This window comes from Chiloscyllium plagiosum, chromosome 39 (genome assembly GCF_004010195.1).
Source record: "Chiloscyllium plagiosum isolate BGI_BamShark_2017 chromosome 39, ASM401019v2, whole genome shotgun sequence".
NCBI lineage: Eukaryota > Metazoa > Chordata > Chondrichthyes > Orectolobiformes > Hemiscylliidae > Chiloscyllium > Chiloscyllium plagiosum.
Window position 1 is genome coordinate 14,460,745 of NC_057748.1, and position 16,361 is coordinate 14,477,105.

Below are 16,361 nucleotides of genomic sequence, written 5' to 3' on the forward strand. Positions count from 1 at the left end.
CAACTCGGCACCGCTCTCTTGAACTGTCCTACCTGTCCATCTCCCTTCCCACCTATCCCCTCTAACCTCCTCTCTGACCTATCACCTTCACCCTCCATCTACCTATTGCATTCCCAATTACCTTCCCCCGCCCCAGCCCCACCACCCTCCCATTTATCCCTCAGCCCCCTTGGGCCCCTTCTCATTCCTGATGAAGAGCTTATGCTCAAAACGTCGATTCTTCTGCTCCTCGGATGCTACCTGACCGGCTGTGCTTTTCCAGCACCACACTTTTTGACTCTCTGGGTGAATAGCCCAGTGATAATACCACTAGGCCATCGCCTCCTCACTAATGTGGAATTTCTGGTAAGGCCAGTGTTTTTTGCCCATCCCAAAGTGCCCTTGAACTCAGTGGCTTCCTTTTTCAGAGAGTTAAGAGTCAACCACATTACTATGGATCTGAAGTCACATGTAGAGCCAAACCAGGTAAGGATGGCAGATTTCCTTCCCTAAAGGACATCAGTGAACCAGTGGGTTTTTAATAACAACTGTCTTTCGGCTAACCTTTAATTCCATATTTCCACTGATCCAAATTGCGCTAACCTCCATGGTGGGGTTCTAAACCCATGTTACCAGAACATTAGCCTAGGTACCATAATGCCACCCCCTCCTCAAAGGAACTTGTAAGATTGTGGTGTTCCCATGTATCTGCTGCCCTTGTCCTTCTAGGGGGATAGAGGTCAAAGGATGGTAGAGGTGGAAAATGCTGACAACGGACCTTTGGAGAGTTGTTGCAATGCAACTTATGGATGTCACTGTGCATTGGTGAATGTTGAAGGTGAGTGGATGAATGGATGCCAATCAAGTGGGCAGCTTTTCCCAGGATGGCGTTGGACTTCTTGAGTGTTCTAACTGGTTGGTGCAATATCTCATCATGATGCTGCTCAGACGAGGCACGAGAACACCAACAGCAACAATGGAATTGTGAGCCAGCACCAATCCACAAATTGAGGTGAAGGAATGAACAGAGAGAAGGGAAACAAGAGATTAAAAACAACAAAAGGATGACACAAAAACAGACCTTTTGACCCAACCGGTCCATTCTAGTGGTTATGTTCCACTCAAGTCTTCTCCCAATCACGGGATAAGGGCATTGCTGGCTAGGTCAGCATTTATTGTCCATCCCTAATTGTCCAGAGGGCAGTTGAGTGTCACCCAAATTGCTATGAGTCTGGAGTCACATGTAGGCTAGACCAGGTAAGGATACTAGTGAACCAGATGGGTGTTTTTCCAACAATCAACAATAGTTTCATTGTCATCATTAGACACTTAAGTCCAGGTTTTTAAAAATTGAACTTGGAGTATAATGTACAGTTCTGGTCATCGCATTATAAGAAGGATGTGGAAGCTTTGGAAAGGGTGCAGAGGAGATTTACTAGGATGTTGCCTGGTATGGAGGGAAGGTCTTGCGAGGAAAGGCCGAGGGCCTTGAGGCTGTTCTCATTAGAGAGAAGAAGGTTGAGAGGTGACCTAATAGAGACATACAAAATAATCAGGGGGTTAGATAGGGTGGACAGGGAGAGCCTTTTTCCAAGTATGGGGACGGCAAACACGAGGGGACACAACTTTAAAGTGAGGGGAGATAGGTATAAGACAGATGTCAGAGGTAGTTTCTTTACTCAGAGAGTAGTAAGGGTATGGAATGCTTTGCCTGCAACGGTAGTAGATTTGCCAAGTTTAAGTGCATTTAAGTCATCATTGGACAGGCATATGGATGTACATGGAATAGTGTAGGTGGGATGGGCTTCAGATTAGTATGACAGGGCGGCGCAACATCGAGGGCCAAAGGGCCTGTACTGCGCTGTAACATTAGAGAAAAAAATTCCACCATCAGCCATGGTGGGATTTGAACCTAGGTCCCCAGAACATTATCTGGGTCTCTGGATTAACAGAAACCGAAAGAACTCAGAAGCTGTGAATCAGGAACAAAAACACAAATTGTTAGCACCATTTGTGGAGAGTTAATGTTTGGGGTCCAGTGAACTCTGATTTCTCTCCATAGTTGCTGCCTGACTTGCTGAGATTTTTCCAGCAATTGCTGCTTCTGGATTAACTGCCCAGCAAAAATACCACTGCCTCCCCCATCTCACCCAGTCCCTAAATGTTTGTGTTTACAAAATTGAAACAGCAATAATTCCAATTGATGACCTTCCTCTTTGTCAACAGGGTGACTCTGGAGGGCCGCTGGTCTGTGAAGAGGCGAGCGGGCGGTGGTTCCTGGCCGGAATCGTCAGCTTTGGTTACGGCTGTGGCCGGCCGGAATACTACGGTGTCTACACGCGGGTGACCAGGCTCATCGATTGGATTTATGCGAATGTTTCATAACCACTGGAGATTCCGAGATGGGATCCTGGAATGTGTAAGACAGATGGTGGCACTCACAATGCTCCCTCAGGACTATCAATCAGGAACCGGAGTTTCCAGCATATGTTCGGCCGAGGCATACAACCTGTTGAGATGTTGTCACGGTCTCCTCTGTAAATAAAGCAAGCAGCCAATGTGCCAACCCCACCTCCCCACACACACACATATATATATACACACACACACACATATACACACACACACATATATACACACACACACATATACACACACACATATATACACACACACACACACATACACACATATATATATATATATATATATATACACACACACACATACACACACATATATATATATATATATATACACACACACAGAGACACACACAAATGCACGCTGCCTGAGCTGGTTGCCTAGGGGTTTAATAAGGTTGAGGAGGGTGGGAGGTTTAGCAATTATATTCTTATGTATTCTTACAAGGCTTGTGTTATTCGGACCAATAAGGATGCTCCAAAGCCTTTCTGTGTCCAGTGAGATGTTCTCCAAAGCAGTCATCTAATTGGGAATTAGATCATATCTGATCTGTATCTTATCTCCAATTAACCACAATGCTTCCATAACCCTTAATCCCCACACCCTACCCAAAACTTACCAATCTCAGTTTTCAATAGCCCGCATCCCCCACCCAGCTTTTTGTCGGGGAGGAGAGACAGAGAGCTCCTGATTCCCCACATCTGGGGGAAAAAAAAAGCTGATTTCTCTTCTTTGTTTTAGTTCTGTGTCACCTTGTTCTGTATCTGCCCCAACTGCCTGAAATAGTTTCTTACTGTCAAACCCGATCAACTCTTGTCACCATTCTTTGAACCTCACTTAGGTCAATACTTCAATAATCCTTCCAAATCTCTGGCCTCTTGTACTGAAATCTGGGACTTTTCAGATTTTGTTCTGGGTCCCTCGCTGGTCCCTTCAGGTCAAAGCAAGATGAATGAGCCAATGTCCCGTATTTTGAGAGGAACAACTATGACAGATAGTTCTGGTACACAGCCACCATACCAGTTCATTATTTTAGTACAAACAAACAAATTAGGAGGAGAGGTAGGCCATTCGGCCCTACAACCCTGCTTCACCATTCAATAGGATGCGATTGTGCATCGACTCCACTTTCCTGCTTTCCCCCCCCACCAAGTGTCCCACTAACCTTGGACTTGCTTGTTAGTCAAAACTCTATCTACCTCTGTCTTTAAAATATGTTAAACAATCCTGCCTCCATCTCTCTCTGGGGAAGAGAGTCCCAAAAACTCAGAACCTGATGAGAAGATATTTATCTTCACTTGCCTTAAGACGCCTTAAATGGGGTTCTGTGCGTTGCCATTTGATGCAATTCAGATTACTACTCAGTTGTTTCATATCCTTCGCCCCAGTCTGTGCAGGTTACACCATTTCATCCATCACTTACCCTTAAAGATTTGACTGAAAAGTGCTGAAGAGTGGTAAATGTAGCAGCGAGACACAGTGGGCATCCCTCTCAAATCATGAGATGGTGGGATTCCAGCCTCATTCCAATGTGTTAAAAGTCTAGCCTGACGCTCTACTGCAGTACTGAGGGAGTGTGGATGTTTCGATGCAACGTTAATCCCTGAGCTCTGATCTGCTCTGTCAAAGGGCTGCTGGAAGATCCTATGTCACAACTCAGAGACGTGCAGGAGATTCTTGCTGGTATTCGGACCAATATTTATCCCTCACGCAACAACAACAAAATAAAACTGATGAATCTGGTCTATTTGTGACAAATTGGCTGCAGTGCTTCCTGTATGACAACATTGAAAACCCCAGAAGTACATAATTGGCTCTCAAGTACTTTGGAACATGGAAAATGCAAGTCTTTTTTTGTCTGCTTCTACTGGAAGGGGCAAAGCTTTTGATTTTTGCGTCTCCAAAAATGGAGAGGCAATGGCCAGGCTATTAATCCAGAGACCCAGGTGATGTTCTGAGAACCCGGATTCAAATCCCCAGATGTTACAATGTGAATTCACAAATATCTGGGATTAAGGAGGGAAATGGGCCAAATGCAGGCGGTGGGACTAGTTTAATTTGGGATTATGGTTGGCATGGACTGGTTGGACTGAAGAGTTTGTTTCCATGTTATATGACTCTAAGAGTCTAATGATGACCATGAAACCATTGTAAATTGTCATTAAAAATCCATCTGGTTCACTAATTCTCTTTAAGGAAAGAAATCTGTCCTTAGCCAATCTTGCTTCCATGTGACTAGGAGAAAGGGAGGACTGCAGATGCTGGAGATCAGAGTCAAGAGTGCGGTGCTGGAAAAGCACAGCAGGTCAGGCAGCATCCGAGGAGCAGGAGAATCGATGTTTCGGGCATAAGCCCTTCATCAGAACTCCTGATGAAGAGCTTTTGCTCGGAACATCGATTCTCCTGCACCTCGGATGCTGCCCGACCTGCTGTGCTTTTCCAGCACCACACTCTCGGCTCCATGTGACTCTAGACCCACATCAATGTGGTTGACTCTTAACTGTCCTCTGGGTAATTAGGTTAGGGCAATAAATGATGTCCTGGCCAATGATGCTTATTATCCTGTAAATAAATATTTTAAAAATGCCAATTTTGCACATCATGAAACCATGCATAAATGCTCCAATATATTCTGTCACTGTAAGCTGTTGTATTTCAATTCAACTCTCTTCAAGAACTGTACAGCAGTACAGAGCAGGAGGCCATTCAGCCAAGATGTCAGCTTTTTGAAAGACCTACTCAGTTAAACATACTTTCACCCACTGTATGAGCGTTTATATGATTCATTTGTTTGAAACTTACTGAGTCTGCTGCCTCCATTCTTTCAGGCATTATATCCCAGATAACTTGTCAGTCACTGTTTTAAAAAAAAAACCTTCATCTGTCTTCTACCCAATTTCCTTAAATCTGAGGCTTCAGATTTCTGATAGACCCCACCCCACCGTCATCACTTCACAGAGGCCTGGTATCCTATCACCAAGTCACCCTTTATTTACAAGACACTGACCCAGCTGGCTCAGCACTGATTCCTAGAGTGAGCAGAATACCTAACACTCCTGTTCCTATCTGTCAGTCAGGGCTCCCCGATTGAACCAGGTTAACAGCCCCAGTCAGGAAACCCCGATATGAGATCCACCTGCCTGACCTCATTCTAATTACTACATCCCCCCACCCCCCACTACCAGGTCCTGGCGACATAGGCCTGATCTTTTTCCTGTAGCTTCTCCTGGGGCAATTTCACACCAGGTCCAGTTCCTCTGACCCTGCCGCGGATACCGGTGCCGTGTACCGGACCATAGACAGTCTCCTGTTCCCAGAGCGTCTCAGCTGAAATTTATCTTCTTCCCCAGCTAGTAAACAGCATCGAGACTGTAACATTGACCATGTCTTTCTCATCCTCAGAGTTTCTTCGATGCTGGGCACTCAGGGAGAACCCACGAAGTTGTTCTGAGGGCCGGGTATGTTTTGCTCCTGCCCACCCCCCCCCCCCCCAAGTTTGAGAGGTTGAAGTTTCCATGTGATCCATGAGCTTGTCCAGGACTGCCTCACCTTCCCGAACTTTGCATGTCATGTGACCTGACTTTGCATCAACCTCACCTCTTACCTGTGCAAGGCCATTCCCATGATTCCTGCACCAAATGTCATCCCCTGGATTAAACCACCTCTCTCACGTAGAGGAGCCTTGTGCCTGGTATTGGCATTCTCAAATGTCGTTTCACCCTTGCTCCCCAAAGCCCCAGGTCTGGGGAGGTAAAGTTTAACCTGGGTTGGAGTCTTCTCCCCATCAGCAACTCTGCTGGTGCTGTCCCTGTAGTTGCGTGAGGGATGGTCCGATAATCAAACAGGAACCGGGGCAGTTTGGTATTGAGTGAAGCCATCGGCTGTTCCTTTAAGCTTGCCTTGAAAGTTTGGGCTGCTCTTTCTGCCAGACCACTGGATGATGGATGGTAAGGAGCTGTCCTTTTATTCCGAATGCCATTTGACTTTAGGAAATGTTTAAGTTCCCTGCTGGTAAATTATGACCTATTGTCTTGTCTCGGGAAGCCTGTGTTTAACAAAACATGCATACAACTTTTCAATCGTCGTCTCTGTGAGGGACAAATGAACTCTCTGCACGTCCAGCCACTTTGACTGGGCGTGCACAATGACTAAGAACATTGAGCCAATGAAAGGACCGGTATTGTTGACGTGTAACTGAGTCAAGGGTTTGCCCATCCAGTCCCACGAATTTGGGGTAGCTGCCAGCGGTAATTTTTGTCCTTGTTGGCACTCTGGGCACTGCCTAACAACATGGCTATGACTGCATCCAACCCTGACCATCAGACATAACCTCTCAGCAACACCTTGGAAACCCCTGGATGGCCCGCACGGAGTTCAGCCAGTATCTGGCAGCGACTTTCGCTCAGGACAATCACTCTTGCTCCTCACAATAAAATGACGTCTTCTATGGTGATCTGGTCCCAGCGGATCCAGAAAAGTTCCATTTCTGTTTGTGATGGCCCTTCTGTCTCCCCCATTGCCACCAGCTGTTTTAGTTTTGCCAGGACCAGATCTTTTTTGTGCCCATGTTCGGATAATGTCAGTGGACGGTGACCGGAAATTTAAAACCAGAAAGGACTGTTCCCGTGGTGGCACCACCGGTGGTGCATTCACCAATGGGAGGGTTCTCAAGGCAACCTCATTTGTCACTTGGCCTCCCGGATGGTGTTCCAACCTGTAATTATACGCACCAGCAATTACAGGTTGGTGTCCTTTTTAAGGACAGGCCCTGTCCTTTTTAAGTAGTCCTAGTAGTGGTTTGTGATCTGTCACTGTTACAAATTTACATTCATGAAGGTATTGGTGGAATTACCCCACACCAAAGATGGCTGCCAAACTTTCCTTCTCTCTCTGGCTGATGCTGAACACAAATATGCCCAATGTCCAGGAAGCACACGCTATCAGGCGTTCCTCTCCGTTGAGCCACGGGTGAGCCAATGTTACCCAAAAGCATTTGGGGAGGCATCACTTCCCAGCACCACACCTCGCTTAGGATTGTAGTGGCCAACACCTTAGATGGCAAGAGCTGTTTTTTCACTTCCCTCAAGGCTACGTCTTGACTATGCGACCATTTCCAAGGCTGACCTTTTCTCAATAGCAGATGGAACGGTACCAAGGTGGAGGACAGTTACGTATGGATTTTCTGTAATAAGTCCCAAGGAAAGACCTATGCTTTGGTACAGACATGGAAGCCAGGACAGCTTTGATCGCCCTCACCTTATCTTCCAATGGGTGTATTCCAGTCTTGTCTACTCTGTAGCCCAAGTGGGTCACTTGGGGTGCCTAGAATACACATTTTTCCCTCCAATGGCGTACACCGCCTTGGAGAAACAGTTAAGCACAATGTCCGAGTTCTCTAAATTCTCTTTATTGGTCTTCCCAGTTATCACTCAAACTCAGCACCGCCTTCCTAACCTGCAATCTTCTTCCTGACCTCTCCGCCCCCACCCCACTCTGGCCTATCACCCTCACCTTGACCTCCTTCCACCTATCGCATTTCCAACGCCCCTCCCCCAAGTCCCTCCTCCCTACCTTTTACCTTAGCCTGCTGGGCACACATTCCTCATTCCTGAAGAAGGGCTTACGCCCGACACGTCGATTCTCCTGTTCCTTGGATGCTGCCTGACCTGCTGCGCTTTTCCAGCAACACATTTTCAGCTTCCCAGTTATTAGCACGCCATCCAGATAGACCTGGGATAGACCTTGTAAAATGTTCTCCATCATCCACTGGAAAATGATACAGGCTGATGATAGCCCAAAAGGCAATCTCACATATTGGTACAACCCCTTATAGGTTTTAATTGTAGCATACTTCTGGGAATCCTCATCTAACCACGATTGCAGGTACACATGGCTCATGTCCAGCTTTGTGAAGGACAACCTCCTGTTAACTTTGTGCATAAATCCTCCATGCGAGGAATTGGGTATTTATCCAGCTGTGAGAAGCAATTTACCATTTGTCTGAAATCTCCAAAAAGGTGAACCAACCTGTTGGGCTTCTTAATTCCACAAACTGTACTGGTTTGATGATTCCTTCGCTTTCCAGCCTCCTGATTTCTGCCTCCTCTTTTGATATAAGACAAATAGCACTGGGCAGGCCTTGGAAAATCGCAGAACTGCTTCCTGGTCAATGTACAAGATGGCCTTGGCCCCCTGGGTAATCCTTGACCTTCCTGAAAAACGTCCAGGTATTTAATCAGGACTTCACTCAGGCAGCCATTTTCTAACCGAAAAATGTGGTGCTAATCAAGTTGAATCTTTCTTAACCAATTCAGCTCCATCAAACTTGGGCCCAAGCCTTTTACTACAATCAGTGGTAACTGAACCAGCTCTTTCCCATAAGAGACCGGAACCAAAGTTGTACCTTAATCTGTAGGGGTTCCCGGTAGAGGTTCTCAGCCTTGCCAAGGTGTTAATCAAACAAGTGTTGGAGTCCACAGCAAATTTTGGTAAAAAATGGTTCCAAAATCATTGATATAGCTGCGCCGGTATCAACCTCCATTAGAACCGGGTGACCATTTAACCAGAGAGTTATTTTGGTTTGTTCTCATTTGGATGTTGCTAAGTAATTTAACCGTTCCAGACCAGCTCTGGATGGACTTTCCAAGGTGTGCAGTCTCTTGGATATTGGACTAGGAGTTTTCTTACTCAATTTCAGGCCTAAGTGGGACTCTCTTGCTGTCTTGAGCCTGCAGACCGGCAGCAATTACAACAGCTTGCCTGCCTGGATCCTGAAGAAAATGTTAACCATTTGGCTGAGGCTTTGTTTTGGGATTTTGCTGTGGGCTGACTTAGAGTCCCTCTGTTCAGGGTATGTCCTGAGTGAGGTTGTGCAATGGTCCTGCACTCAAGTGGTGTTCCCCAAGCTCAGTCGACCTGACGAGGGTGTCCACTTCCATCAGCATACCCTGTGACTCGTGGTCCACATGCCATATTTTCCAGTGACAAAGCCAGTTGTGGTTCCTGTTTGAAGTCGTGTTGGGCTTCAGCTAGTAGGCACTTTTGCATGCTCACAGCATTAATCCCACATACCAAATGGTCTCTCAGCATCCCACTTAGGGTTAACCCAAAATCATATGCCTCTGCCAGTCATTTTAACCTCATCAAAACTCCCACTATGGATCCCCCTGGTTCTCAAATATCCGAGTAAAACCGATAGTGTCTCAGAATTAGTGGGGGTTTGGGGTCGTAATATTTATTAACTAAATCCGGCAGCTGTTGACAGGTTTTAGTATCTGGTGCCTCAGGGAAAATTAGGCTCCTAATAACCAAAAATGCTGCGGGTCCACAAGCTGTCAGGAGAATTGCTTGTTGCTTTTCATCTGCCCCAATGTCATTTGCCAGAAAAAAAGAACACATTCTTTTGACATACTGGGCCCAATCTTCGGTGGCAGGGTCGAACGAGTCAAGCTTCCCAAATAGCGGCATGTTACCAGAAATGCTTACCCCAACTCAAAGGTGAATGTTATAAGCAAATCTCTTCAGTGGTGTGCTTTTCTCTCACTGCCACTGAAATAACTGCACAGAGGTCGGTATCCCATCACCAAGTCTCCCTTTATTTACATATGCATAGTACTTAACACTGACCCAGCTAAGTCAGAGCCGGCTCCTCGAATGAGCAGAACCGGTGATACCCCTGTTTCTTTTTTTTTGTTTTTTTTTCTTCTTTTTTTTCTCTTATTAACCCCCACACTACCACCTAAGTACAGTAGTGCTTATTTTTTCCCCAGCACCCATGGTGTGTGTGTATACGAGTGAGACACAGTGAAAGACACAAAGTGCATGAATCTTTATTCAAATTCCACCACCAGGAAGATAGGAAAACACCCACGTGGCCAGTGACAAACGCTGCCCTTCACATCAAAGGGCAGTGCTGTGTGATCAAAAACAGTGAAGGGGAGGGTAGGGACTAAATCAAAATAGAGTTGGAGGGAGAAATGATGCACTCCACTCCCTGCGGTGCCCACCTCTGCCTGAACACCTCCAGGGTGTTGGTCGACACCGCGTGCTCCTTCTCCAAGGACACCCGGGCTCTAACGTAACCGCGGAAGAGGGGCAGGCAATCGGCCCTAACGACCCCCTCCACGGCCCGCTGCCGATACCCCTGTTTCTTTTTTTTTCTCCTGAACAACTCCAGGGTGAGGACTGGTTGTTTTTTTTCTTTTTTTTTTCCCTTTCTTTTTTAACCCCCACACTACCACCTAAGTGCGGTAGTGCTTATTTTATCCCCAGCACCCATGGTGTGTGTGTGCAGGTGGGAGACACAGTGGAAGACACAAAGTGCACCAATCTTTATTCAAATTCCACCACCAGGAAGATAGGAAAACACCCGGGTGGCCAGTGACAAACACTGCCCTTCACATCAAAGGGCAGTGCTGTGTGATCAAAACAGTGAGGGGGAGGGTAGGGACTAAATCAAAATAGAATTGGAGGGAGAAATGATGCACTCCACTCCCTGCGGTGCCCACCTCTCCCTGAACAACTCCAGGGTGTTGGTCGACACCACGTGCTCCTTCTCCAAGGACACCCGGGCTCTAACGTAACCGCGGAAGAGGGGCAGGCAATCGGCCCTAACGACCCCCTCCACGGCCCGCTGCCGATACCCCTGTTTCTATCTGTCAGCCAGGGCTCTCTGATTGGACCAGGATAACAGCCTCAATCAGGGAACTCATATTCTGTGACTTCCAACTGGCTGGCCTCATTCCAATCACCACACCCACCCCTGCCAAATTAGAAATATCTTTTCCTGCTTACTTTATCAAAACCTTTCTTGACTTTCAGTCTCTATTGAATCTCTCTTTCACCAAGTCTGCTGCGAGGTAAGTAACCCTAGCTTCTCGAAGTACTTGGACAGCCCTCATCTCCGGTGTTTTTATTTTAATATAAACAGGATCATTTCCACTGATTTTGAGTTCTGTAAAATGATAATTGGAGCAGTTCAAGTTCCACATGTTTTTGAGCTCGAGGGATTTCACTTACATTATGTCAACTACCGGCCTCTGATACTTACACAAGGGATCGCAGTGTAAAGGTCATTTTGCCCTCCCATTATCTCAAAACCGAGGCAGACTTCTCTTCAAGCAACAAATACCCAGTTTAGGTGGAATGAGTTTGCACAAAGGGTGCTGAAAATGTAGGACAGATCAGCAGGCAAGTCCCTGTCAATAACTTCCAGGAAAACCTGACAGGTTCAATGACATAAAAATGATGGTGGACATGAGACAGAGAGTCTGATCACTATTGACATTGGGTTATTAGTATTGTACTGCTTTACCAACCAATTTTGATGTTAAATCTGATTATTTTGTTTGTATTTCCTAACCTGCTGGATGACACAAATAGTTGGTATTCCACAGAAAACTGTCTCATATAATCCAGTGGCACAGTAATGGTTGTCTGTATATTTATAGATCTATTTTGTCTGCAATCCACATGACCTGGTCTGGAAATCTCGGGGAAGGGGGTTCTTCCCTCCTTGACTCAGGAACATGGAGACTAACTTGCAATAGCTCAGTTGAAGTCACTAATCAAGGATCTCTCTGGATCTAAAACCCACTCTTAATTCCAAGTTGGTTCATCCAATGAATTAGATTGCTCTTTATTTTTAGCTGAAATATTTTGAATATGCTTTGGAGACACCGGTGTTGGACTGGGGTGTACGAAGTTAAAAAATCACACAACACCATGTTATAGTCCAACAGGTTTAATTGGAAGCACTAGCTTTCGGAGCGCTGCTCCTTCATCAGGTGGCTGTGATCACAATCACCTGATAAAATAGCAGTGCTCCAAAAGCTAGCGCTTCCAAATAAACCTGTTGGACTATAACCTGGTGTTGTGTGATTTTTAATTTAATATTTTGAACAATGAGGATGTTAATCGATCAAATGGACCAACTCCATAGCTCGCTTTCACAGTGCAATAGAAATGAAAATCACAAAGATCCATCAATCCAGTGGGAATCTGAGAGGATTCCTCTCTTTCCGAGTTTCATTGGCACCTGTCACAGGATTAGGAAGGTGAAATTATTCAGACTTTTATTTCCAAAGTTGATGGCTGGCAGATTGTGACGACCACTAGAACCTGGGATGATGTCAACCTCAGATAGAAGGACAAATATCCTCTCTAGAATTGCTTGCTGAACAGCAGCAGCCACCTCACTCTGGGAACAGCAGACATACTATGAGACATTTTGGAGACAGAAAAGTAGGATTTCTGTGGGGCTTTTCCACATCATCTGCCACGGCTTTGCCCAAAATTTACATCTATCTTCCACATGTTTGTAACAGGATAGAAACCCACCCTGAGAAATTCTACCCTGAGTTTAAGTCAGTTCAAGGCTGTCCATTATCTGGGATTGAGGTTAGTCTCCAAGTAGCTCCCAGTAAGTTTGAGTTGCAGTGTGTCGTTTTCATAGAATCAGAGAATTCCTACAGTGCGGAAAGAGTCCATTTGGCCTATTGAGTCCACGCTGACCTTCCGAACAGCATTCCACCTCCCCCCCCCCCCCCCCCACCAACCTCTCCCCCACTACCCCCGGTTTACCCTAACCCTGCATTTCCTATGGCTAATCCACCCTAACCTACCCATCCCTGGACACTATGAGGCAATTTAGCATGGCCAATCCAGCCTAATCTGCACATCTTTGGACTGTGCAAGGAAACCAGAGCAAGCCCATACAGACATGGGGAGAATATGCGAACTCCACACAGTTGGCAGAGGGTAGAATCGAACCCAGATCCCTGACGCTGTGAGGCAGCAGTGCTAACCAATGAGCCACTGTGCCCAAAACCACCAAACTGCTAGAGGGGGCAAGTGGACCTGTTGGATCCATTGCAACAAGGGAGCACAGTTTTGAGATTGAACTTCAAAAGAGCATGAGAGGACAGAAAAGGGAGTTCCGCTCTGAATTCAAACTGTTAATCTGATCCGGGGTGGGATTCTGAAGGTGATATTCAGCATCATTCCTTTCCCATGGGCTGATATAAACACCTTGGAATAACATGAAAGAGATAAGTCCAGCAAATTTCTGGACAGGCCTTTGAAAGCCCCTAAATGGGATAGCTTTGCTAACAGTTTTGAAGTTCTCCTAGTGCTGAGACTTGACATAAATAAATGATGCTGTTCTGAGGCTGCTGTGCTGTATATTTTATATAAAAGGGGTTATGGAATAGCCAGTTTCCAACTTCTTATTGTGACTGTGGATTATGATGATTGCATTATTTGATTCAAAGATTGCAGGTTTGAACTGTGGAAGGATCTTGCAAACACACTCACCCTGGAATTACTCGGGGTGGGGCAAGTGGGTGTGGGAAACTCACAAGTCCAGAAATAAACCTCAAGGCTAGGAATGGAGTTCTAGGGCCTTAGAAAACCGACTAAAATGAGAGCTGGGACTGGCCTGAAATAAAAACATTTGTCAACTCTCCTGGACCTGACTCGATCCACTACCTGACCAGTAGGTGGGAACAATTGGGGGGATTGCGAGGGGAGCCCAGGTAAGAAGGCTGGATCAGTTTTAGGATCAAGGCCTCCTTGTTAAAACCACTTTTACTTCCCTTGGCCAACACCCAAGTCTAAATATCCTTCTGTCCAACTCATCTCCTCAGGAGCTGCAATGTCTCAGTAGCACACCTGGGTTCTGAGCCAAAACACACAGGTTCAAGTCCTGCTGCAGGAGCTGGTGGTTATAAGAGAAACCATGGGTGCAGGCCAGCCAATGAGTATTGGTCTCCATTCCTAGCCCAGATACATGGAGAAAGGGGTTAGCAGTGGGAAGGGCATCTGGCTCGAAAGACCGAAAATCCAAAAGAACTGTGATGTTTGATACGAAGGTGATCATTTTCCAATGTCAAAGAATTAACTGACCATAGGCCTCCTTGATTCCTGGCTAGGTTTGCCCTGATGGAAAATGCATTCCCACTTTTAGAGGTATGGATATAAAGGTCTCAGGTTTACAGAATCCTTCAGCTGCCCCACTCACTCTGGTGGGATCCATAAGAGGGCAAGGCAATGCGAGTCACATTGAGCTTCATAAACTTTGGCTCCACTGGAACGCTATTGCTTGCATCCCTGCTCACTGACCTGTTTGAAGAAATGCATCTGTACACTAGGTTCGTCATGTATCCTCTGCAGCAGTTGCTTTTTGTTTCAATATTTGATGCAGAAGCCATTGCACATGGTGCAATCTACATTACAACGCTCTCAGCCTGGCTGCAAACTCTATTTCAAAATTCTCACTCCGGCATTCAGTTCTCTCAATGGCTTTGTCGCCTTTCCTTCTTCAACATTCCCAAGACAATGCCACTCCTCCATACCGATCTTCCCAAGTTCATTCTACACTGTTAATGCCAACATTCCCAAGACAATGCCACACCTCCAATACCAACCCTCACAAGATAATGCCACTCCTCCATACCAATCTTCCCAAGTTCATTCTACGCTGTTAATGCCAACCTTACCAAGACAATGCCACACCTCCAATGCAAACCTTCCCAAGGTCATTCCACATTTCCAATACCAACCTTCCCAAGATGCCACTCCTCCAATGCCAACCTTCCCAAGACCATTCCACTCCTCCAATGCCAATTTTCCCAACACCATTCCACTCCTCCAATCTAGCGAGCCTGCACATTGCTCATCTTCCTTCATCAGCAGGCACACCTTCGACTAACCCAGCCCTTACCTAGCTCTGCGTTCTCTCCCAAGACTTCTCCACCTTGCTATGCTCCTTTGAGTCACCCCTAAGAAATCTACCATTTTCACCAGCTTTTGGGTCACCCACGCTAACATCTCCTGACATGGCTCAGTGCCCATTACATCCTCTGCAAAGAACTCTGGAATCTTTGACCATGTTAAAGGTGTTAAATCCCAAGCTGTTCTCATTGCAGGCAGAGGTGCCTGAAGAGAAAACATTCTTGAGATGCAGGGAAAAATGAACATCAAGTTGAGCTCACCGACAATGTGCAGAGTGCTCCACTTTCTTACTGATGTTACTTCTCACTTCAGCCAGATGTGACTTTATTGAAGGTTACCTGCCACACTATTGTCCACCCCACTCCCTCCCGATCCCCTGCACCAACTCAACCAGAACCACAACACTCCTGCTTCGGAGCAGCAGCTCTCACAATGTTTTTTGGGGAAAAGCTGACTACTAAGACTCCATTGGAACTAACTCTCTGATCTCGAGGAAACTGCATGGGGCTCAGAGGAGAAAACCCAATGCGTCTGGAACTGGCATGGTGATGCTCTACCCCCTGGAGGAGCTTCTTTTTAAAAACTCACAATTATTATCACAGACCAATGTCTGCTCTTGGTCAGAACGTTCAAACTGAGACCAAACTGGTTAAACATTTATTCCACTTGCTCAATATTCACACCCAGAAGGTTATGCAAATAGGACTTGCACAGCAAAAGGTTGATGTATCAATGCAGACTATAAGTCAAAGAGAGTGTAACCACTGCTGTTGACAATTACATAGATAAACCCCATCACATGTCTGCTCTGGGCCACATACACACGTTGCCAATTCTGCAAGATTGGCTGGAGTCTTGGGGGAATAAAGATTTATCTCTGGGTCATTACACCTAGTAGTAAAACAAAAATCACAGGATACATTAAAAAAAACACTGCTGTAATTTTCTTGGATGTCTTTCATTAATTAGTTGAAAAGAGAGAATTGATTTGTTGGACCGAAGGGTCTTTTTCCGTGCTGTACATCTCTATGACTCTATGACCATCAGTCAAGATTCATCCAATGGAGTAAGTCTTGTCCACTTGATGTAGGTAAAGGTAACATCACTATAGTTCTACTAGACCATAGCGCTGCTCTTTCTTTCAACAAAGCAGTCGAGCCCCAGGTGGACAGAGGAAGCGCTCCGAGGCCTCACTGGGGAAGTGCGGAATTCCCACAGGCACCTGG

General features: G+C 46.0%; 1 protein-coding gene across 2 annotated transcripts in view; it reads left to right on the plus strand.

Moving 5' to 3' along the window:
* Positions 1 to 2,618, plus strand: part of LOC122542255 (transmembrane protease serine 6) — an 88,311-nt gene extending 85,693 nt beyond the window's left edge. For both annotated transcript variants that reach the window (XM_043679802.1, XM_043679803.1), the window contains exon 18: positions 2,206 to 2,618. In XM_043679802.1, the coding sequence (XP_043535737.1) occupies positions 2,206 to 2,364 (159 nt within the window). In that variant the 3' untranslated portion in view covers positions 2,365 to 2,618. The remainder of the gene's footprint in view (positions 1 to 2,205) is intronic.
* Positions 2,619 to 16,361: the final 13,743 nt, after the last annotated feature.